This window comes from Heloderma suspectum, chromosome 9 (genome assembly GCF_057233095.1).
Source record: "Heloderma suspectum isolate Gila_16-S chromosome 9, 16-S_ref, whole genome shotgun sequence".
Classification (NCBI taxonomy): Eukaryota; Metazoa; Chordata; class Lepidosauria; order Squamata; family Helodermatidae; genus Heloderma; species Heloderma suspectum.
The window spans coordinates 35,956,746-35,981,169 of NC_139466.1; the positions used below are offsets into that span (position 1 = coordinate 35,956,746).

At 47.0% G+C, this 24,424-nt stretch overlaps 2 protein-coding genes across 3 annotated transcripts in view; one reads left to right on the top strand and one right to left on the bottom strand.

Moving 5' to 3' along the window:
- Nucleotides 1–2,451, bottom strand: part of COL4A6 (collagen type IV alpha 6 chain) — a 298,701-nt gene extending 296,250 nt beyond the window's left edge. For both annotated transcript variants that reach the window (XM_084814107.1, XM_084814108.1), the window contains exons 1-2: nucleotides 2,121–2,451; nucleotides 1,945–1,996 (exon numbers count right to left, since the gene is read on the bottom strand). In XM_084814107.1, the coding sequence (XP_084670233.1) occupies nucleotides 1,945–1,996; nucleotides 2,121–2,131 (63 nt within the window). In that variant the 5' untranslated portion in view covers nucleotides 2,132–2,451. The remainder of the gene's footprint in view (nucleotides 1–1,944; nucleotides 1,997–2,120) is intronic.
- A 2,985-nt stretch (nucleotides 2,452–5,436) lies between these two features.
- The window catches only part of COL4A5 (collagen type IV alpha 5 chain), a 186,331-nt gene continuing 167,343 nt past the window's right edge, over nucleotides 5,437–24,424 (top strand). The window contains exon 1 of the mRNA XM_084814113.1: nucleotides 5,437–6,007. Within this exon, the coding sequence (XP_084670239.1) occupies nucleotides 5,930–6,007 (78 nt within the window). The 5' untranslated portion in view covers nucleotides 5,437–5,929. The remainder of the gene's footprint in view (nucleotides 6,008–24,424) is intronic.

Here is a 24,424-nt window from a genome sequence, read left to right on the forward strand (position 1 = left end):
GGATCATGTAAGCCGCCTTGGTTCCTTGCAAGAGGAAAAAAGGCGGGATATAAATGCAATAAATAAATAAATAAATAAAGATTTAATGCTGTGAATCTTGATATACAACTGGAGAGCTTGGCTATATGGCTTCTGAAGCCACAAAATACACATTCTCCATGCGGGCTAGAGAATTCTGGGAATTATAGCGCATTTCCATAAGACTGTACCCTAAGTTGTAACAGCATTTATGCCGGAAAAGCTTGGCAGTACAGGGCCAGCATGATACATTTTGCCAGGGCTGGCCCTAACATTAGGCAGACTGGGGCAGCTGTCTCAGGCAACAGATGCTGAGGGGTGGGCAGCAGTGAGGTGTTGCTGTCCCCTGGTGCAGTGGACACTGTCCCATCGACGGTATTGAAGCAGGATTCAACTTTAATTCTTGTGGGTTCTGTATGTAGAATGGGAGGAGTGCGATTTTATCCTTTGCCTCAGCCAGCAACGTATCTTGGGCAGGCCCTGCATTTTGCAGCCTGAGGTGGGACAACAAGGCATTATGTGCCTTGACCTCCCTGAGTCAAGGCACATAATACCCGAGGCAGAAAAATCCCACAAAAATCCCTCTATTCCTCCCAGGCAAAAATAATACTATAGTAATCAACTAACAATTGGCTACCCTTTCATGACATCCAAAATCAGCTGCTACAGCAGTTGATGAGCCTGAAATGAACACACAGTCCCCAGAATCCTGCCCCGGGGTTGGGAAAGGGGGGTTGATTGCTCCCGTCTCTGTAACAGGAGTTTGATTATGTAGCAGGAACCAGAAAGTGAGGCTTTGCTGGAGGTCAACATGATCACCTGCTAATAGCTGCAGAGCTGAAGAGATGTTACAGGGGCCGGTTTAAAGCTGGCCACCCTAGCAAAGCAGGACAGGCTTGCAGAGTAATCAGCAGAAAGGGTGCTTCTGAGTCTGCACAGAGTGCATCCTAGAATAGGAAAACTGCAGCCTTTCTCTTTAGAAGTCACTGCTGCCAACTCTGCATGTGAATAGCAAGTGCCATCTACTTTGGGGACACATAGCAGCAGCTTTAGTTTAAGTGTCACAAATCCACAAAGTACACATAACCAGAGACCACCCTAGAGGAAGGAAAAGAAGGAGGCGGGAGGTAAGATGGACTCACAAAGCAATCAGATTTTTCATTCCATTCTCAAAAAAAAGCAGCCTTTCTTTGCTACTACAGCACGGTGCATCTAAGGACAGGCGTTTGACTATAAAGTACCACATTAAAAAAAAAAAAAACAGAAAGCAGAAAGGGCAGCAATTCTGCGCATGCTTACTTGGGACTTGGTCTCACTGTACTCAGTGGGGCTACTGACTTTGTACTCAGTGGGACTTTGGAAATGTACAAAGGATGGCAGCAAGAGGCCTTTCGCTGCATGTTGCATACTTGTGTTTTGGTATCAGCAGAACCCACGTGCTCCAGCTAAAAAGTATCCAGCCCCCAACTGAGCATGTAACACTTTAGATGCAAGCCCAACAGTGGAAATTAACACACTGTATCTCCTCTGCCCTCCCCAAAAATACCAAATCAGGGTATGCCCTCACTGTCAACTCTAATAATCCAGTCTGTTTCTTTACAACATCTCAGACAGCAAGGCTGTCATTCCCCCCCCCCCCCAAACTTACTCAGGAGCGTAAGTACGTTACCCTTGGCGTGCATTATTCCCAAAAGCTAACAAACAACCCAGTCCGACCCATATTTACCGGTTGCAATTAAGTCCTAGCCAGCTCAACGGAGCTTACTCCCAAGTAACCAAGCCCAAGATCCCACCCCTTAAGCGACAACCCCGTGCCACAGGGACCCGGGGAGGAAGCCCTACTGAGGCCGGTGGGGCTTACTCGTGCGGAGACACGCAACGGGCTTGGGTCTGCACGAGGTGGGTGTCCGGGTTCCGAAAACTTACCCCGTTCACTGGATCGGCGACCAGACAGAGGGCAACGAGAAGCGCGACGTCTCTGCAAGGGAGAGGGGGCGAAAGGCAAAGAAGAAAACCGCACATTACACCAGAGCGGGGAGAAATCAAGGCAGCTCTCCGGCCCCCTCCTCGGCCCGCCCATCCCCACGACCCAGGAAACTCACCCTGCGCGCATGGTGCCGCCCGGGCGGCGGAGGATCTGCTTCGCCCCGGCGGGAGGGCTGGGTTCATCGAGCCCCTTCCGTGGCTCGGCCGCACGGTCTGTGCAAAAGAAGGCAGAGGGGAGCCGCGTTAGACGGCAGAAGGGGACGAGGAGGGCGACGCGGCGGCGGCAGGAAGGGGCGGCCGTGCAGACGGAGTGGGGCGCAGAGAGATCCTCGCTTCCCCGAGAAAGCACCGCGGGAGGTGCGGGGACCCGGCTCCGGGGGCGCGCGGAGGGAAAAACTCCGCCACAGCGCGGCGAAGCCAGCCGCGGCCAGGAGCGGCGTCGGGGGAGGAGGAATGGAGGCGAGGGGCGGGCCCGCGGCCGTCAATCAGGCAGCCGCAAAGCGCAGGCAGCCGCGGGTCACCCTCAAAGCGCAGCCCCTCCCGCCGAATTACTAGTCCCCCCCCCGCCGCCCCAACTTTTCCCAGTCTTTAGGGAAAGCATAGACGGCGCAGCTGCACAGTGGGAGAGATTTGTGTGCGCCGGTCGGGTCTCGGGGGGGGGGGGGCGTGTTTACTCGAGAGTAAATGAATTCAGTGGGACTTCTTGGTAGCAACTGAAGTGGGGTTGTAGGGCCGCGGATGAACCCTCCCTTCCCCCGGCCCCGATCCTCTTGAGTCAAGTCGTCCAGGGTTGCCCTGGACGCAGAGTCCTTCGAGGATTTCAGCCCGCTGCTCCTGGGAGAGTGAAAGATTTGCCACTCCCAGGGTAGCTCCATGCGCCTTGCCAGCGCAGTCCTGTGCATGTCTCCTCGGCAGTAAGTCCCATTGAGTTCACTGGGATTTGCTTCCAGGTAAGTGTGGTGCAAAGGGCTTATCGTTTTCATTCAGGTGGATCAGGTGCTTGAAAAGAGAGGCGTCCCTAAGGGCGCTATACTCGGAAGGAAGGCCAGGTTGAACTAAGTGCGGTTTACTTCTGAGTAGGCAGACCCTGCAAATCGGTTTAGAGAAAAAGCCAAGGGCAGGATTTTAGGCTGGTGTAGAGATGCCCCCCCCCCCCATCACGTCTTTAAAAAGACGCAGAGGGAGCGAAGACGGTCCCTCAAAGAGGACCATTAAACAGAGCATCCAAGTTTCCCCCCAACTGAGAGGGTCGAAATCTGGAAACGCAATTTATGATTTAATTACAGTTTATGTTTTAATTACAGTTGTGCTACATTCTTGATTCTGGAGTCGATTTTGTGGCCTGCAGCCGATTTGACAAAATGTTGGGGGGTGGGGGTGACTGCGCGACAGAGACCATTAGGTAAACTCCAATGTAAACCCTATTTTGAGTAGGCCCATTGAAATGAATATAATTTAGGCATGATTAACTTCAGCCCCATTCATTTCAGTGGATCTACTCTAGGTAGGACTTATTGTGGATTCTACCCGTCGTTCCTAACCAGCTTTATTTGAGACAGCCCGCAAGCCCATAGGTCTGCAGTCCTGTTCATGTCTACTCAGAAGTACATCCCATTGAGTTTATCCTTATCCTCATGTAAAGGTGTACTCTGGGCAGGCTGTTCAAATATCTACCGATATGGCCCCGATCTAGTCTTAGTACCCAGCACTTCGAAGGCCCATTGAGTTCAATGAGAGAGATTTAGGCTGCACCTCTCTACACACTTGCCTGGGAGTAAGTCCTATTGAACAGAGGGCTTACTTCTGGGTAGATATGTATAGGAGTGCAGTGTTAATACTGCAGTCCCGTACATGCTTACCTGGGAGTAAGTTCCACTGAATTCAATGGAATGTATCTCTGAGTAGACATTCTCAACTCTGCCATTGAACTCAAAGGTGTTTAAAAATATTTAACTTTGGTTGGATCGTTACCATCTCTCTCTCTCTCTCTCTCTCTCTCTCTCGTGTTCAAAACAGCAGTTGTGCGACCCAAACTGATGTTTCAATCCTACACCCACTTACCTGCACGAACGCCCATTGAACTTAATGGGGCTTATAAGCAGACATGTACTGGCTTGAGTTAACCAGAGACCTCCAACTCTGGACTTCCTACCGGTTATACCTCTATTCTTTCCAGAGATCTTTGACTGATGAAATGTGTTATTTATAGATTCGTTTTTGTTTTCCCTGTCAATTAAAAACAGGCACCAAATTTAAAAGACCTTAGAACTATGCATGGATGCTTAGAAGTAAACTCCATGCAGCTCAATGGGGCTTACTCTGTAGTAAGTGCGTTTAAGATTTCAGCCGTAGAAATGTCACATTTTCTGCTTACTATCTGAAGGGATGCTGAGAGGTATACTCCTGTCCTATGCCTGGGTGTCTCCTCGGGAAGAAGTCCTGCTTAGCGCTATAGAGGACTTACTCCTGAGTAAGTATGCATGCAGTGGAGCCAGATCCTAGAGGTATTGATTCGAAAGGCTGCAGTCCTATACCAGCTTGAGTTGGCATGACTGGGACTTACTTCTGAGTAGACATTAGTCTGATAAAATTCCAACCAGACAAGGTATCTGATCTGAAATTTATTTTATGTATTACATTTATATCCTGCTTTTTTCCTCCTTAAGGAAACCAAGGTGTCATACATAATCCCCCTCCTCCTCCATTTTATCACAACAACAACCCTGCAAGGTGGGCTGGGGTGAGAGTCTGTGACTGGCCCAAAGTCACCCAGTGAGTTTCCATGGCCGAGTGAGGACTAGAGCCCGGATCTCCAGGCTCCCAGTCCAACACTCTAGCCACTGCACCACAGTGGCTCTCCAGCAAAGACTCCAGCAAAATAATAATAATGAGGAGTTTCCTTTTTTCTTACCATTCTCTCGGGAAAACACACCCTATTACATTTGGGATTAAAACACATTGGGTTGTATCCAATGTTTGTACTGTAGAGTAGACCCATTAAAATGAATGAGACTGAAATGAGGCAGGCCTAAATTAAGTTTCATGCATTTCAGTGGGTCTAGTCTATGTAGGGCTAACATTGGCTACTACCATAGGGCCTACCTTTGGATACATAGCCAATGTTAATCCCATGTAGAGTAGACCCATTGAGATGAATGGGATTTAGATTAGGCTAACATTGGATACAATGCTTTGCCTCTTACATCGATTATTTGATGTGTCGCCAGGCTCGCACCCTTCAAAGGGTGTAAACCGATCGTGACGCACAAATATTAGAACGGGGGAGCGAGAGAACTGATAAAACTGGAGAGACAGGATCGTAGCCAGTTTTAGTCCAGCGCAGAGTAGACCCACTGAAATGCTGCGACTAATCGAAGGCTCGTCCATTTCAGTGCGTCTCCTCTACGTAAGACTTAACATTGGATACTACCCAGATTGAGAGAGAGAGAGAGTCGGAGCGAACCTGAAAAGCGCTCAGTTTTATCTCACGTTGGATTACCTGGCGTGACTCTGGGAGTCTCCCCCGCCCGCCCCGTCGAAAACTTTTTCCTCACAACCGGACGAGATCCCTGAACAATCACCCCGCCGCAGCCAGTAGGGCAGTGAGGCGGATGAATCCCGACCTGCCTTTTATGGGGGCAAAGTAGTCCCGGGAGAGCGGCTTTTTTTTCCTTTTTGGAGCGAGGACAAGTCTGCAAGTCACAGCAGCAGACGAGAGCGTTTGCCCGGCGAAGGGAGGGGGTGAGCGGAGGCGGAGGAGGGACGAGCGGGCGCATCGCTCCTCCATAGCCCAGCCCAGCTCAGCCCTTTCCCCTTTTTTTTCCTCCCTCTTTTTTTCCCCCCTTTCCCTCTTTTGCAAAGACCATGTCAGCCCCGAAGAGCCAGCCGGGGAACTCGCGAGACTGCTGAGGAAGGGAGGAGAAGGATGAAGCGGAGCCCGGGGTCCGGCTGCCTGGCGCTGCTCGTGTTGCTGCAACTCTGGGCTCCGGGCGGAGAAGCCGCGGTGGGTGCTCTGATGTTTTCTCACCGCGGGTATAATGCGGATCCGAGACGTGTGGGAGCGGGGGGGAGAAGAAGCCGCCCAAGTTTGGTTGGTGGTGGAGTGGACGAGAGAGAGAGAAAATCATCTTCGTATTTATAACTCTGGGTAACTTAAATCCTCCAGGGTGGGAACTTGGGGCCAGTTTTTTTACAGAGTTGTTTTTAAAATAGGGTCTTGGGCGAGCTTGTTTGGGTCTGCTGCCCTGGAAGCAGCAACATGTTGTACGGCGGGGGTTTGCTGGGAAGGGGGAATCCTGTGAATGAGTCTTGCGCATACATATCTTTGTAATTCTAGGGTGCCGGAAAGCTCTGTCTGTGTCTGTCTGTCTCTTTCTCTCTTCTGGAGAAAAGGGGGAGGCCGAGTGGGAACCCACGTTGCCTTCAGAGAGCAATCCTTTCACTCTGCCTTAGCTTCTCATGCACTGCAATTTCATGCACAGATGAAAGGTTGCAGCCGCCCCAAAAGTGGAGCCCCCTCAGTAAGAAAAAGAAACGTATTTCTTCGAGGGCATGTCCTGGTGGGAGGGGGAGAATGATCCCAGGAGCAGAGCGGATGGGGCGGGAATGTTACTTCCCATTCGCTCAAGTGTCTTCTTCAGGTGCCTGCATCATGGTGTCCTTATCTCCCCCCCCCCCACTCCAGTTCTCTCTTCATGGGGAATGTCTTTATCAAACAAAGGCACGTATAGTTTTGTCTAGCTCTCTGGAGTCCAGATTGATGGCTGCCCTCTCGAAATGCATTTTTAGTGTGTGAAAGTGAATGGGCAGAGCAGGGCGGAGGGGGAGAAATGGAGTCAAATGTAGGAGGACGCTGTGTGCTGGGATCCCCTGCGAGGTGTTTGGGACAAAGAAGGAAGGAGTTCGGCTCCACCGGGCACCCCTCCATCTGAAACCCCTTGTGCGGATGTAGTGGGACTATGTCTCCCTGTCCCCAGGCCCAGGGCTGAGACCCTGCTCCAGAGCAATGCCGTAGGTTTCCATTTCTCTTTCCCCTAGGATGCTAGGCTTGAAAGAGAACTTAGGATGAAGAGGTTCCAAAGTGTTTTGTCACCCATAGGGCCAGTGCAGAGGCGAGGTCATTTCAGGCGCTGGACTTACAGGGCGTGTGTCTTTCTTCAGGTGCTACTGTATATCCCTGCTGTCGTTGGGAGGCCTCCTCTTCCTTCTGTAGAGTGGCACCCTAGACTTCTACCCCGACAGCACCGCTGAATAAGGCTTTGGAAAGATCCTGAAGGGTGCATTGGGGCAATGTAGGGGCTAACTGATGCTTTTACAGGAAGAGGCAAGATTGAGACCTACTGAATGCTGCCCCTGCTATTGCTTATTTTTTATATTGCATTCTTTAATTTGAAGTGTGCTTTGTTCAAGCTTGCTGTGACCTCCAAAGTGCAGATGAGGCCGTGAAGCTAAAAATATAGTGTCCAAGGCCACACATTCAGTCTGTGGCAGAGGTGGATCTGGAACCTAGACTCTCCGGACCAGTAGTTCTTTTGCTCTCTCCATGGGGCTATGATGTGTGTCTAATCAAGTTGTACCCTTATAGCTGCTTCCACCATTATGTGTGTGTTTGCCTGATTTCCAAACATGCATTTGCTCTTATCATCCTTTCCGCTGTGGGGGTGAATGTCTCAAAAAGATTCCATGTGTTTTTACGAAAATAATGTGTTACTTGTCCTGTAGCGCAGAATGGGCGTGGGTAGAGTTGGATTACTGCAGGCCAGGATCAGGGATCCGTTTTATATAAGGCCTGTCTTGCTTAGTATTGAAGCTGCTTTCAAGAGTCTCAGGCAGGATCCTTTCCAGCCCTGTGTGGAAATGCCTCGGGCTGAACCTTCTACCGCTGAGTCTTTGCCCTTGCGAGCCGAGTGACTTTTTTTCTTCGTCTTTTCTGCTCCTGTTCCTCTCCATTTCTGTAGAGGAAAACAAACCGTAAAAGTATCCATTGCTTGCCTGAATAAAATTATTCACACTGTTGCTGACAGCAGCAAACGCCTCAAAAAGTTGCTGCTGTTAGGAAGGAAAGAGTGTTCTGTTTGTGTTGCATGTTTTTGGTGAAGGGGAGGAGGAAAATATGTAATGATAGCATCTACTTAGGCGGCAGACCTTTATCCCCTGCCTGGGAGTAAACCCCATTACACTCAATGGGATTTACTTCTGAGTAGACATGTATAGGATTGTACTGTTAACATTGCTTCAGAGGCAGAGAAGATGCATTTCAGTGTTGGGCTGATCAAAGGTATCAACATTACTACTCTGGATTTTATTTTATATACTGATTAACTACATTTCTGCACTGCTAGAGCTCCCTAGCTGGTTCACAAAACAGAGGTAAAGCCATAAAATGTAAGAACAATAGAACACAAATGTGAAATTCTTAAATGAGACCACCCAAAGAATAAACCAGACTAAAAGGAACAGCAGTGCAAGGATCTAAAAAAGCATTAACATTTTTAGGGCGCAATCCTATGCATGTTTAGACAGAGAAAAGGCCTACAACTCCCAGCATTCCCCAGCCAGCCATGTTGGCTGGGGAATGCTGGGAATTGTAGGCCTCTTCTCTGTCTAAACATGCATAGGATTGTACCCTTAAAAGATCACAGTGTCGTTGCCAGGCGAGTCTCTCTGGGAAGGGCATTCCACAGCCAAGGTGCCACTACTGAAGAGGCCCTCTCTCTGGTAGCTACATGCCTCGTCCCATTGGGTGAGGGCATCTGGAGGGGGGGGCCTCTGAAGATGACCCTAGGGTAGGGCCAACATCAAGGGTAGGTGTAGTTGGGCAGCTGCTGAGGGTCCAGAATCCAACAGGGTCCCACTGACAAGAGCCCCCTGGAGTTGCTCCTCTTCTTCACCACTGCAACCTGCTTGTTCACCTGCCTCTCTCTCTCTGACCCAGATAATGGTGATGCTGAGATGGAGGAGCAGGAGATGCCCTTGCCTGCTTGCTCGCTGGCTCTCTGCCTGTTAAGCAAGGAAATGGTAGCAATGATGAGAAACACGATGAGGAGCAATGGCAGCTGTTGACAATGGTGGTAAGGTAGGACCTTCTCACCCAAGGGCCCTCCAAAACCTGGAGCTGGCAGTGCCTTAGGGACCGGGGAGGTTTACATGGGAGGAGGTTCTCTTTCAAGTAACCTGGCCTCAAGCCATTGGGGGCGTTAAAGGTTAATACCAGCAGCTTGAATCGGCCCTGGAAATGGACTGCCAGAGATGATATAATACAATCATATTGGCCAGTCCCAGTTAGCAATGTGGCCACCCTGTTTTGGACTAGCTGAAGTTTCCAGACAGTTTCAAAGGCAGCACCATCTATAATACATTGCAATAATTATTACTGACTAATACTGTCTCCCCTTTAGAGTAATATGTAATATCCTGCTCACCATCATAATAATACAAATAGACTGCAGTCATATACTTTGTGGGTATTTCCTTGGGGTGGCAACAGGGTTTCCAAATAAGTTCTTTGCAGCAGGAAAAGCTGGCTGATTACAGCAGATGAGAATTACAATGTGTGAATATGTATATAATCAGGTGGGCCAGATGTTTGTCTTGCAACCTTCCTCTAAGCCTTTTATAAGTAGAATGAAATGAGCTAACATTTCTGATTATTATCTACTTGTTTTATTGGCCTGTAGCTAATGTGCTGAAGCTAAATCAGATCATGGCTAGAATAGGTTAACATGGGTTGGTTACTCCTTAAGAATTTTCTCTGTTTCCTCATAACATTCTTCTTGTTATGAATCTGTTTGGGTCTGTGGTTACAAACCAGAGAGTGTAGTAATTGCCAGTGAATGAATCCAGATTCCCGTGCATCATCAACAATATGTATAATTCATTGGTTGGATGTTGGTTATAAAATTCAATGGCGAATTGACAGTTGTTCATTATTTTTATCATGACATGATATAGTAGTATGCTTATGTCAGTGTTATTTGGTTTTTATAAGTCAGTCAATCATTCTTTGATGTTGGATCCTTCAAACTTAATAAATGGTCTACAGGCAGTATGTACAAGATAAAAAATACAGAACAATAAAATTCAATATTTAATATGTATGAGAGCAATTTGAAAGGTGTAGAGAGCAATCCTTGGGCCCCTAGATGGAATCTGAGGGGCCAAAGCATACTTCGGATTCCTAGATCCGAGGTCGGGGACAGTGCTTTGACCTTGGAACCAGGAGTTTGAGCTCCCCACCCCCTCCCAGCCAGCGTGGACAGAACTGCACCGGCTGCCTCTCCGAGATCGCAAAGGCAACCTCGGAGAGGACAGAAAGGGGGTGTTCCTGTGGGTGGGAGGGGAGGGGACTGGGGAAGCAGGGATACGAGCTAACCCCAGACTTCCCCAGCCTCCTTCCCTCCCTCTCCCTGATGCCTCAGCTAGACAGGCGAAAATGCCCGTCTAGCTAAAGTGCAGCGCAGGGGGAGTGCAGAGGTGAAGTTTGCCTCTGCCGCTCTTCCTGCTCTGCCTTGGATGGCCGTAAGCCTCCGAATTTGGAGGCTTATGGCCATCCCCATAGGACTGTGCCCTAATATTCTTAAGTGTTTTTGGAAAACTATACGCTTACTCTCCCTTCCAGTACATGACATAGGGAGAAATCAAATTAAAAGCACAATCCTATGCATGTTTAGAGGGGAAAAAGTCCTACAATTCCCAGCATTCCCCAGCCAGCCATGCACCTTAAATTACTAATGCTTAGTTATGCAAGAGAGGTAGAATTAAAAATGTTGGGGGGTTAAGTTTGTTTGAGAAAGCCTGTGTGTTTGGCTGGGAAGTATAGGAATTCCTTGCCTACCAGTAGCTAGGCTGTTGATACCTCCTCCCATCCCATTCTACCCCTTGCTGGGAGTAGAGATTGACAGCTGGGGAGGGGGAATAGGGTAGGGGGAACAGAAAAATTCAGAGGAAAATTTTCCCCCAAGTTGTCCAAAAATCCCTATGAAACAAAGGAGTAAAACTGTTCCCCCCTCATTTTTTCTGTGTTTTTTACTGGCCTTCACCTCTCTAACTGGGAGTAAGTTCAGTGGGATTTAATAGCAAGTAAATGGCATATAATCACAGATGTTCAGTGCAATCCGGGGAGAGCAATCCTATGGCCCCTAGACAGAATCTGGGGGGGCCATAGGATAGTTTGGACACCACTCCGACATTGCACCCAGGAGTCTGAGCTCCCCGCCCCCTCCCGCTCGCAGCCAACTTGGAGAGAACCATGCCAGTGACCTTGGGGGTGTTTCCATGGGTGGCACGGGAAGGAGATTGGGGAGGCTGGCTGATGATGAAACCTCCGGCTTCCCCAGCCTCCTTCCCTCCCCAACGCCTTAGCTGGACAGGTGAGAACGCCCATCTCGCTAAAATGCAGAGCGGGGAAACGCAGAGGTGGAGCTTGCCTCCACCACTCCTCCCGCTCTGTATTGGATGGCCGTAAGGCTCCAAGTTCAGAGGCTAGTGTCTGTATTTGACTTGAGTTGTATACTCAGCAGTTTGCATTTTTACAGAGCTCAGCGGGATTGACTCCCTAGTAAGTGTTTAGGATTGCATCCTGAATCTTAATTTACACCCCAACCAGCCCTGGCTGTGAAAACTGTCCATTTTCAAATACAATTACTGAAGCAATATCTGGGCATGTCAGCTAAGTAAGTGTCATGACCCCACTGCCATGATGAGGACCTGTGCTAAAAAAAAAAATTAGCATTCTGCATCGGGAGTGAAATTAATATATTGGGGAAAAAATGTTAAAAGCCAGCAAGCTGGCAACTCTTCTAGGAATTGCTAGCCTGCCTCAATCCAAATCCATCCTTGTGATCTCTCTCCTCTTGGAGAATCATGTTCTCAAATAATGTTCTTTTCAGCTGTGGACCAGTTTCACATCTGGCAAGTGTCCAGATACAGTTGCAAGTGATAGATAAGCTAAATGCAAGTGAAATAAGGTCAATTGATCTATACATCTGTTTGTGTTTAGGAGAAGCTGAAAAAGGACTAAGTGACTGTATTCCATAGTACCGAGTTCAGTACATCTTGTACATGCGTCTTCGGGGAAAGTAACAGACTAACAACTGCACTACAGTTTGTATTAAGATAGAGAAGTACATGGCAGTGGACAGACTAGTATGGAACAATAATAATCTTTTCAGACCTGGGATGACGCCCTGTCCTTTAGCCCTCACCTATAACAAGGGACCTAGTTGTAGTTTTTTAACACATGTTTCTTGTTTTCCATCTCCTTCACTAAATGTTTGGCCCTAAGTGAAATCACACTCTACTATATGTGATCAGTTTACTTCACTTCAAAGTGTGTACAGCCCTGATTCAGATCGGGACCATTTTGGTTCCAGATGGGTTTCTTGAAAGCTTCCCCCCTACCTATCTTTATCCCAAAATTCCACATACACCCCCCCACACACACACACACGGGAGACAATATTTTTTTTAAATAATAAAAAAACACTCTCCATTGCTTTACTCCCTAGTAAGTGTTTAGATGTGCATCCTAAGGTTTAATTTGGCCCTAAGAGAACCCTGTCATATAGCTATGTTGCAAACATATGAGTTTATCCACCATTCCTTTTTTCTAGGGAACCCTGGGAAATGTAGTCTGTGGGAGGTAAAAATTTCAAACAAATAAGTCTTAGCACCCACACCAAACTACAATTCCCAGAATCTGGGGTGTGGAAGGGATTGAACCACAACATATATGTAAACACATATAGTATAATTCACGTGACCAAGTTGGGACTGTTTTCCTGCCTGCTAAACATTTTTGTGACCCACTTGTTGGTCTTAATCCACTATTTGCCCAACGGAATTAGTGGATCGTGCTTTTTTAACGTCTGTGTGAAGCTACTGGGAGAAGCCATTCAGAGGTTTGGGCTAAAGCAGGGGCGTCAAGGGTAGGCATGGTTGGGTACTTGCCAAGGACCTGCAATCCAGCAGGGACTCACTGACAGGAGTCTCCTGGGCTCGCTGCTACTCTTCACCATTGTAACCTGCATTTTTACCTGCCTCTCACTCTTGACCCAGACAACGGAGATGGTGAGGAGGAGGAGCAGGCCTGCTTGCTTGCTGGCTCTCTGCCTGTCAAGCAAGCAAGTGGTAGATGTGATGAGGAAGAGAAGCAAGTGCAGGTGGTGGCACTATCAGTGAGAAGGTAGATTCTTGAGGGTGTCTTGCCCAAGGGCTGGCAAAAATCTGGAGGGGTGGCAAACTTTTATTGGCCCAGGACCACATTCCAAATTGGGAAGGGTCTTGGGGTCTGCATTCCAGCAGGGGGCAACAAGCGCAGTGGGTGGAGCCCAGGTCAGTGGGTGGCGCCCAGCCAAAGTGGGCATGTCCAGATGTAATGTGGACATTTCCCCAAAAGTCATACAAGCCACAGCTCAGTTCTGTGTGTGTCTCCTCAGAGGTACACCCCAGTTTTCAGGCCGGTGAAGCGCAGCTCAGTTCTGTGTAGGATATGTAGCCTGCCCCCAGCAGGAGCCCACTGACAAGCATCCTGTGGCATTGCTCCTCCTCCTCAACTCTGCAACCTGTCTGTTCACCTGCCTCTCGCTCTGGCCCTGGCAAAGCTGAAAAGGCGATGCAGCGGATGCCACCACTGACCTTTTCAGTGGCTCTTTGCCTGCCAAGCAAACGAGTGGTGGCAATGATGGGACAGAGGAGTAGGAGCAGTGGCAGCTGGTGACAGTGGCGGTGAGAGGGGAGACTCACTGAGGGAGGGGTCCATGGAGGCTGTCTCATACAAGAGCCCTCAGAAGCCTGGAGCCCGCATGGGACAGAGTCATCATAAGAGTGCTCGGGTGGAATGGAGAGAACCCGTAGGATACAGTTACGTCTGGATACAAACTCCATAGGAAGGAGAGGGAGGAGTGTACTGGGGTTGGTTTTGCTCTGTAGATCAAACAGTATAGAGTCAAAGAAACTAGGAATCTCAAAAGGGGCAGATGAATTGCTGTGCGTGGCAATACCATAATTTATTACTTGAATGTATGTAATGTATTGCCTCCTCCCTGACTAAAATGCTCAGGGTGAACTTGATGGAGAGCATCCTAAGGAGACAGTGTAGTAATTAGAGATGCTGGAGAAATTCAAGACGGACTAAAAGGAGCTCGGATTTCTAAGAATCCGACCTGCGGAATCTGCTGCAGAGCGACCCCCTCGGGCCGCGCAAGAATCCAAGGACTTTCAGATTTTTTTTTTTTCCTTTCCCAAAATTTACGCATATTTATTTGTAGGAAAATTTGCGTGTTGAGGAGAAGTTGAATGGAATGGGAGACAATATAAAAAATGTTATGGACTAAGGTAAATTTTGTGAATTGTTATGAAAACTCTTACGAAGTTATTTGTGTATTTTTCCACATGACGGAAAAAAATTCGCATCTGTCTGTGAGCAGACGATGGAACACAAGGCACCTGGCAATCTGCGAAACACAAACGGAGCAGATTTTACACAGTCCGTATATCCCTAGTAGTAATGAATGAGAGCCAGTGTAGTGTAGTGGTGAGAGTGATGGACTGGGAGCTGGGAGATCCGGGTTCTAGTCCCCACTCGGCCATGGAAGCTCACTGGGTGACTTTGGGCCAGTCACACACTCTCAGCCCAACCCACCTCACAGGGTTGTTGTTGTGAGGATAAAATGGAGAGGAGGAGGATAATGTAAGTCGCCTTGGGTTCCTTGCAAGAGGAAAAAAGGCGGGATATAAATACAATGAATGAATGAATGAATGAATGAATGAATGAATGACTTCACTTAACCTCACATATACTGGGAAAATGCATGTTCTGGTTATGACAGATATAAACTTTCTAGATGCCCTAAACCAGTCTTACTCAACCGGGTGTCTTTCAGATGTGTTGGATCAAAACTTCCAGCACCCCACTGGGGACGATCAAACTTGTAGTCCAACACATCTGGGGGTACCAGGTTGTGGGAAGCTGCCCTAAATCCTAGATATGATCAGGGGGGAGGTGAACCCAGGCTTAATCCTAAATGGCACTCAGGACCTGGTGCAAGACATAAGCATTTTTCAAGTGATTGGAAAGAACAGCCACAGTGCTATCAAATTCAACATATCTCAGTGGAAAATTGCCAAGAAAGACAAAGTCATGTTTTCTGAAGTTGAAAGGGGAAGTCAGGAGGGTCAAATCTCTCTAGAGCACAATAATAGAAGCTTAGCTAAAATATGGAATACAGATCAGGAAATGTACCATCAAGTCCAATAGGATGCCAGTGCAATTAATGCATAGAGTCAAGGAAGCAATTAGAGGCAAGATGTCTTCCTCCAGAAAATGGGAGTCTTGCCCAAATGAAGAGAATGAAAAGGAACACAAGCTTGCGCAAAAAAAAGTGCAAGAAGACTATGGGCTTCTCCACGTCAGGCTTTTTATCTCACAACTTAACGGGGGCTTCTGCTTCTGTATTCTTTATGGGATTAAGGTCGGCTCCTTACATGGGCTGTCACGGGCTTTTTTTCCCTGGGACTTCTTTGTCTGCAAGTTCTACATGTTTCTTTATGCAGCCACTAGATGGCACTGTGTTAGAGTGGAACTGTGCAATTTCACACAGCCATTAAAGCAGATTAACATTTATTACTGTATTATCCCCAATCTTTTAAAAACTGGGATAAAGGTCAGAAAGCGCAGGTGTCGCCCTGAAGGTTGCTGATGTTGTGTAAAGGACCCGCAAACTTCCATGAGTGGCCAATCACAAGCGTGCAATAAAAGCCTCATGTAGAAATGCTCTATAAAGGAAGCAGAAAAAAAATTGAGGAGCATATCACAAAAAACATTAAGACCAACAGGCTTCGCCTCTCTCGTGACATGTGTTCAAGCAGGCCTTGAAGGCTTTTCTTTTCACAGCTGCCTTTAACTAAATGGCTTGGGTGGTTCGGTGCAACTTTTTAATAGTAGTTTACACTTTTCTGATGTACGTATTGCATCTTGTATTTTTTTGAGCACATTGCTTTGTGAGGGCATGGCCTAAAAAGTGGTTTATAAATCCTTTGAAATAAAGAAATACTGACTTGTTTAAATAAATTAGAAGTGTGAGACTGGCTAGAAGGCATTTGGACTGATTGAGCCAACAAGGACATTAACGGAGGATAAGAAGATAACAAAAGACAGAATGTTGTGGGGCGGGGGGTTCATCTGTCCTCACTGGAGAAGATGTAAGGCAGATACTTGTGGGTAGCTCCCTACTTTCCCACCCTCTTCTCTTCACCCCTGCTTCCCTAGAATCTGGTAGTATTGATTTTATGGGATTGCATACTTTCACTGAGTGTTACCAGTGTAGATCCAGTCTTGAAATGGGAGTCATAGGAAGCTGCTTTATACCAAGTCAGATCATTGGTCCATTTAGGGCACAGTCCCATGCATGTTTAGACAGAAAAAAGTCCTACAACTCCCAGTATCCCCCAGCCAGCTGTTATCAGATGCGAGGGTGATCGCACAGAAAATCATTGATATGCTGTTCAGGGAAATGCCAGACATGATTTGGGAAGGGCCCTAGCTGAGTGGCAGGGTGTGTGCTTTTCATGCAAAACATCCCAGGTTCAATCCCTGGCACTTCCAGGTAGGCCTGGGAAAGACTCCTAGCTGAAACCATGGGGAGCCTCTGCCAGTCAGGGAAGACAATTCTGAACTAGGGGAACCCGTAGTCTGACTCTGTATCAGGCAGCTTCTTATGCCTGTTTGTTTGCGGTGGTAGCTCAGGCATGTGATTCGAATATGGCCACCATTTTGTAAGCCACGGTTCGGGGCACATCCTGTGTGTTGGGGTGGCAGTTTGTTCTATAGAAAATGCTGGATTTCCCCTGTATATAATAATTTGACTGCTGTAGTTGCATCCTTGTTTTGCTTTTTCCTTTGTGTCCTGGTCACTCTTTTTTTTGGGGGGGGGGCATTCACACCCCCATGAAGGGTATGGAAGCCAAAAACATTTGAAGGCATGGAGTACATAGGTGGCATTTGTGAAAGAGAGGCCGTGTTCGCACATAATGGTAAACCATAGTTTGGCGCTATGTGGATGAGTTGGATCAGACTAAGGGTTCATCTGGTCCAGCATTCTGTTCACACAGTGGTCAACCATCTACCCATGGGAAACCACAAGCAGGACATGAGTGCAACAGCACCCTCTTGCCCATGTTCCCCAGCAACTGGTATGCATAGGCATGCTGCCTCTGATATTGGAGGTAGCGTGTAGCCATCAGGACTAGTTGCCATTGATCTACTCTCCCTCCCCTCTTCTCCTCCCGCACAGCTGGTTGGAGGATTCCTGAGTTCAGTTTCACTTTTATTTTATTTTTATATATGTTGCATTTCTATACCATCCAATAGCTGAAGATCTCTGGGCGATGCACAAAATAAAAGCCAAGGACATAAAATACACAAATATAAAAATCAATGTAAAATCTAAAGCAAAACAGCCACATAAAACCAAGGTAGAGACAACAGAGGAAGAACAGTGTTTCCTCTGTAAGGATCTAAAAACAAGGATCTAAAAACATAGTTTAACACTGAAAGACTAAAAAAACCTGGGAGAATAAAAAGGTCTTCCTGGTGCCAAAAAAGACTGCTATGTGGGTGCCAAGCGAGCCTCTTGGGAGAGGGTATTCCATCACCATTAACAAGCCAGCATTTGTAGAAGCCTTGTTTAACCATTAGTGAAAGTGAAGCTAAACTCAACAGCGCTCCACCTCCAGACTGTGCAGCAGGAGGTGAGAGGGGAGCATGTAACCCTGAGGCTTTGCTCGGGCTGTTGGAAGCACATCCATGTAGTGCTAAATCCTGGCTTAGGGCGCAGTCCTATCGGATAGGTGGCCGCCTCCGAACTATCCAATGCAGGGCAGGAGAAGCATGGAGGGGATTGTCCCCTCTGTGCTTCAGCCGCCCTGCATTCACAGCTAGACGGCCAATTTTGGCTGTCTAGCCACAGGAAGGCAGAGTCGGGGGGTGGACGCCAGCTGACGCATAGGAAGCATTGGAACGGGACTTCCACCCTCCCTACCCTGGCATGACCCCATGAACTGCCCGTTTTTGCTGCTCCATGCTCCTCTTCCAACGCGGAGCCATTCCACGCTGCCTATGGGGCAGCGCGGGAGGGGTTAGAGGTTGGTTCTCAGGCAACTGACCTCAGAACATGGGTGCTAAGGTTGGTTCCCGGGAACCGACCTATCCTATGGCCATCTAGCCGCTGACTAGCGGCCATAGGATTGCACCCTTAGTGTTGCAGACAAATTGGTCTAGAGTGCTAAACCCTCTCTTCTAAAGGGGATGTGACCTTGGGATTCTCCCAGAAACAGGACTGGACCCTGAACCCAGGCCTTTTTCGGTGATGCATTTCCTCTTTTTTGGCGATGCATAAGTGGTCACCCTAAAAATAAACACACTTTTATATGTTCTGATAATTTTAATTAATGTAGTGATTTGACCAGAGTTGAAAACCACAGCTTAACTGTTGTTCCCTACTGGCATTTTTAACATCCTCCTGTTCAGTGGGGAAAGGGTGTTTTGTTAATCCCTTTTTCGAAATGGGAATACTTATGTTTTATTTCCATTAAGGTCCAATGATGATTTTGCTAATCTGAAAACGTATGGAAGTGATCTTCCCTGTTTTCATAGAAACCCAGCTAATTCCCAAAAGTAAAAAAACGATGCTGATTAATGTGAGGCACAGAAGGGTCACTGAGTAAACTTTTCATTTTGAAGGGAAGTGTTGTTTTATATATGGCACCTGTAACCAGAATGGGGTGCGTGGGGGTGCATGTCACTTCCTCTTTTCGTACATGTGTGATAGATTCTTTAGGAAGGGATAGCTTGGAGTCCCATAATGGGTTCTGGGAGGAAGTGGTCCAAACAGCAAAGTGTGCATGTGTATGTGTGATCTAGATTTTCCAAAAATACTTACATATTAAACTTGAGGCTTTTATTACTTATTTATTTAAAATATTTCTAGGCTACCATTCAGACCAAATTCCCTCCTAAGGAAGCTTAGACAATAAAATTCCATCCAATAATAACTCAGGAAAAAATAATAAAATCAACAAATATTAATACAACTGGTGATTTACCCGACCATTGCTCAGTCGTATAAGTTTCAGTTTTATTGTCCTGAGATGCAGCCTCTGCCTAAATAAACAAGAAATTCCAACCCTATTCCAGCCTCAAGCCTTGGCAAATGGTTTTGGGTCACTGATGGGTCACTCCATTCCCCTTTAATTTAAAAAACACACACCCAAACCTGTAAACTCCAAGGTGACAACCACACTGTTGTTTGCATTACCAGTTGGAACACCTTCGTACATTACCACAGTAGGAAGTGTTTTCCCATAGCTTCCTCCTACGCCTCCACTAGGGGTGGTGGGCAGGCGCCAGTCTTGTGGGATCTAGTTCTTATTTGAACGTTCTCATGGCTGTGCAAGGCGATGGGGGAATGTGCAAGCCTGAGGAATAGATTGGAAGCTTCTGCTCTTAAACTAGGCGTAGTTCCCCATTATGTCCAAACCCTGGGAACTGTGGCTCCTTGAAAAGGTGGATTGCGATCTCCTATTTGTAGCTGCACAAGGGAGGATGCACACGCAGACCTGGGGCTCATGCAAGCTTGTGCATGTAGCAGGAAACAGTGGTTTCCCACTATGTCTGAACTGGCCCATGATCTTTGAAACTTGGCTTAAGTTTGTGAGGGGTTTGGGCTCGGAGAGGAATGTGTTGAGTAGGGTGTGGGGGCCGATGTAGTGCGGCTGGTTTGCGTGGGGCCCTTCGTGTGCTTTCAATGTGTGATGTGGGTAGGGTGGCCAAGTGTCCTCTTTTACAGTGGACAGTCCTCTATTTGAAGGGCTGCCAGAGGATTGGCCTCTATTTTGAAAGCATCCTCTGTCTGAAAGGCCATCCAATCCAAGTCTGGTATAAAGGTAGAGAGCCATTGGAAGGAAGAGCTGGGCCTTGAAGTTGCCCACCAACAGGACCTGGAAAGCAGACTGAGTAGGCAGGTACACAGGTCACAGGCAGGTACACCTGGTCCGAGTCTTCCACACTATGCTGAAATGCATTTTGGGGGGGCAGTTCATAAGTGGACACCCTAGATAATATCCACTGAGTTCAAATGATAGCTTCATGGCTTCATTCATTTATTTATTACATTTTTATGCCACTCCTTCTACAAAGAGGCCGAAGGTGGGATACATGGTTCCTCCAGCCCTCCAATTTCATCCTTACAATTCTCCAGAGAAGTAGGTTAGCTTGAAAGAGAGAGAGGCTCAAGGTCATCTTGGGAGTTTCATGGGATAGTGGAAAGTTGAACCTGGATCTCCCCAGTTCTAGTCTGACATTCTAACCCACTATACTACACTAGTTATCATTTGGCTGTACTACAGAAGCATTATTGCCCAAGGCCAACATTTCCTTGTGTCAGGGTTTCCCTTATGATCTGGACCCCCTGAGCAACTCCTTAAGGATCTCTTGCCTCCTTAAGAGTCCCACCTTATAGAATCATAGAATAGTAGGGTTGGAAGGGGCCTCCAAGGCCATCGAGTCCAACCCCCTGCTCAGTGCAGGAAACCTTCCTTCTTTTACCTTCCCCTTTCCACTAACATGGAGTTTAGGCTGTACATGTGGGGTGATTGACAGTCCAGACACCTGGAGTTTTAGCCACAACAGTTTACTGGTAAATTAAAGCAAGCAAATCACAAATAAAGGTATTTACGCAATAGAGCAAATAAAGGGCCTGAAGAGAAAATAAAACTTGCAAAACGCAAGATCCTTTACCTTAGGTATCTAAGACTTCTCCAGGCTGCTTCTTCCTTCTCCCTCTTCAGGCTCTGATCTCCCTGGCTCTGACTCTCCTCATACTGTTCTGGTCTTTCTGACTCTTTTTATACCCTCCTCCCACAAAACCAAAAGTGCTGCTTCAACTCTGAAGAAATGAATCTTAACTGTGGAAATGAAACTGCTCCTCTCAGGGATACCCTCTCCCAACAAAAAACTCCAGGCCTCTAAGCCTGACCTCCTGCATCTGTAGGCCTCAGACCTTCACACCCTGGTATGCAGGTCTTCTCAAAAACAAATTTCTTTCTAGATGGAGAGAACACATGATTGGGCCTACTTCTCACGTGCTGTTTTACTGTTTATTTATTTATTTATCTTATACCCCACCTTTCTACCAGGAAATAGCACTCAAGGCAGCTAACAATAGAAGACAACATTTAAAATAAAAACATAATTAAAACCATCACAGAACAAATACATTCAAACCACAAGGAAAAAACACAGCAGTATCATAACGAATACAGCAACCAACCCAACAGACCAGCTTACATGCCAAAGGCCTGTCTGAATAAAAATGTCTTTCCATGCCAGCAGAAGGATAACAGAGAGGGAGTCAATCTAGCCTCCCTCGGCAGGGAGTTCCAAAACCTAGGAGCGGCCACCAATAAGGCCCGACGCTTCTTGTGGTGGCAGCACCAACGGACAGGCCTCTCTTCTACAATGGATCTACGGAACAATTGCTGTGCCTTCTTTTAGGGTTATTTCCCAGGTGGCCTGATGGATTTCTGTTTGCTTTCTGTTTGGATGGCTCTAATGCCAAAGTAACATTAATAGTTGCTAAGGTTTTGAACATTTCTGTTAACACAAGATCTCTAATGGGGATGAACTAAGCTGTAGTTGCACTCTGGACATGTCTCTTTCTGTTCTATTTTTTACTATGGTTGGTTGACTAATAAATGTTGGTAATGGTGACTGGGCCTTGTCAGTAACTGGTCCAGGTAGCATTCTGCTGCCCTTCATTGTCAAATGCACATCTGATTTTGCCATCTGTCCTAAGAGATTGGCTTACTCTGGATTAAGCCCCTTTCATTTTAGAAGAACGTAGCAGTTTTGGCATTTGGGGGATTGATGGTGCTACTTCATCCTAAAAGCAATTCAAAATTGCTGGATTTGTGGGGTTTTGTACTAGTGAGAGTTATTGGCCTAGGGAGGTAGTGGGCTCTCCCACACTGGAGGCATTCAAGATTAGGCTGGACAGCCACCTGTCAAGGATGCTTTGACTTAGATTCCTGCCTTGAGCAGGGGGTTGGACTCGACGGTCTTATTGTTGTTGTTCAGTCGTTAAGTCCTGTCTGACTCTTCGTGACCCCATGGACCATAGCACGCCAGGCCTTCCTGTCCTCCACTCTCTCCCGGAGTGTGCTCAAATTCATATTCATTGCATCGGTGATGCTATCTAGCCATCTCATCCTCTGCCGTCCCCTTCTCCTTTTGCCTTCAGTCTTTCCCAGCATCAGGGTCTTTTCCAGGGAGTTTTCTCTTCACATTAGGTGGCCAAAATATTTGAGGTTCAGCTTCAGTGTCTGTCCTTCCAATGAGCAGTCAGGGCTGATTTCCTTTAGGATTGACTGATTTGACCTCCTTGCAGTCCAGGGGACTCGTAAGAGTCTTCTCCAGCACCACAGTTTGAAGGCATCAATTCTTCGGCGCTCAGCCTTCCTTATAGTCCAGCTCTCACAGCCATACGTTGCTACTGGGAAAACCATAGCTTTATTATGCGGACCTTTGTCAGCAAGGTGATGTCTCTGCTTCTTCTATGCTGTCTAGGTTTGTCATAGCTTTCCTTCCAAGGAGCAAGCAATTTCATGGCTACAGTCACCGTCTGCGGTGATCTTGGAGCCCAAGAAAATAAAATCTGTCACTGCTTCCATTTCTTCCTCTTCTATATGCCAGGAAGTGATGGGGCCAGATGCCATGATCTTAATTTTTTTAATGTTGAGTTTCAAACCAGCTTTTGCACTCTCCACTTTCACCCTCAACAAAAGGCTCTTTAGATCCTCTTCACTTTCTGCCATTAGGGTGGTATCATCTGCATATCTGAGGTTGTTGATAATTCTCCTGGCGATCTTAATTCCGACCTGTGATTCATCCAACCCTGCGTCTCTCATGATGTGCTCTGCATATACTCGACCTTGGGGGAGCTGGGGGTGGCGACGGCTGACAGGAAGCTCTGGCGTGGGCTGGTCCATGAAGTCACGAAGAGTCGGAAGCGACTGACCGAATAAACAACAAACTCTGCATATAAATTAAATAAGCAGGGTAACAATATACAGCCTTGTTGTACTCCTTTCCCAATTTTGAACCAATAGGTTGTTCCATGTCCAGTTCTTACTGTTGCTTCTTGTCCCTCCTACAGGTTTCTCAGGAGACAGGTAAGGTGGTCTGGTCCTCCCAACTCTTTAAGAATTTGCCACAGTTTGTTGTGATCCACACAATCAAGGGCTTTAGCATAGTCAATGAAGCAGAAATAGATGTTTTTCTGGAATTCTCTTGCTTTCTCCATGATGCAGCGAATGTTGGCGATTTGATCTCTAGTTCCTCTGCCTCTTCGAAACCCAGCTTGTACTTCCGGTAGTTCTCAGTTCACATGCTGCTGAAGCCTAGCTTGTAGGATTTTGAGCATCACCTTGCTGGCATGTGAAATGAGCGCAACTGTACGGTAGTTTGAACACTCTTTGGCACTGCCCTTCATTGGAATGTAAACTGACCTTTTCCAGTCTTGTGGCCACTGTTGAGTGTTCCAAATTTGTTGGCATATTGAGTGCAGCACTTTAACAGCATCATCTTTTAGGATTTTAAATAGCTCAGCTAGAATACCGTCATCTCTGCTAGCTTTGTTGTTAGTAATGCTTCCTAAGGCCCACTTGACTTCACTCTCGAGGATGTCCGGCTCAAGTTCAGTGACCGCACTATCATGGCTATCAGAGACATTCAGATCTTTTCTGTATGGTTCTTCTGTGTATTCTTTCCACCTCTTCTTAATTTCGTCTGCTTCTGTTAGGTCCCTGCCTTCTTTGTCCTTTATCATGCCCGTCTTTGCACAAAATGTTCTCTTGAGATCTCCGATTTTCTTGAAAAGATCCCTAGTCTTTCCCATTCTATTGTTTTCCTCGATTTCTTTGCATTGTTCATTTAAGAAGGCCTTCTTGTCTCTCCTTGCTATTCTCTGGAACTCTGCATTCAGTTGGATATATCTTCCCCTTTCTCCCTTGCCTTTCGCTTCTCTTCTTTCCTCAGCTACTTGTAAAGCCTCATCAGACAGCCACTTGTCTTTCTTGCATTTCTTTTTCTTTGGGATGGATTTCGTTGCTGCCTCCTGAACAATGTTTTGGACCTCCATCCATAGTTCCTCAGGCACCCTGTCTATCAGGTCTAATCCCTTAAATCTATTCCTCACCTCCACTGTATATTCATCAGGGATATGATTTAGGTCATACCTGAATGGTTTAGTGGTTTTCCCTACGTTCTTCAATTTAAGCTGAAATTTTGCAAGAAGCAGCTCATGATCTGAGCCACAGTCAGCTCCAGGTCTTGTTTTTACTGACTGTATAGAGCTTCTCCATCTTT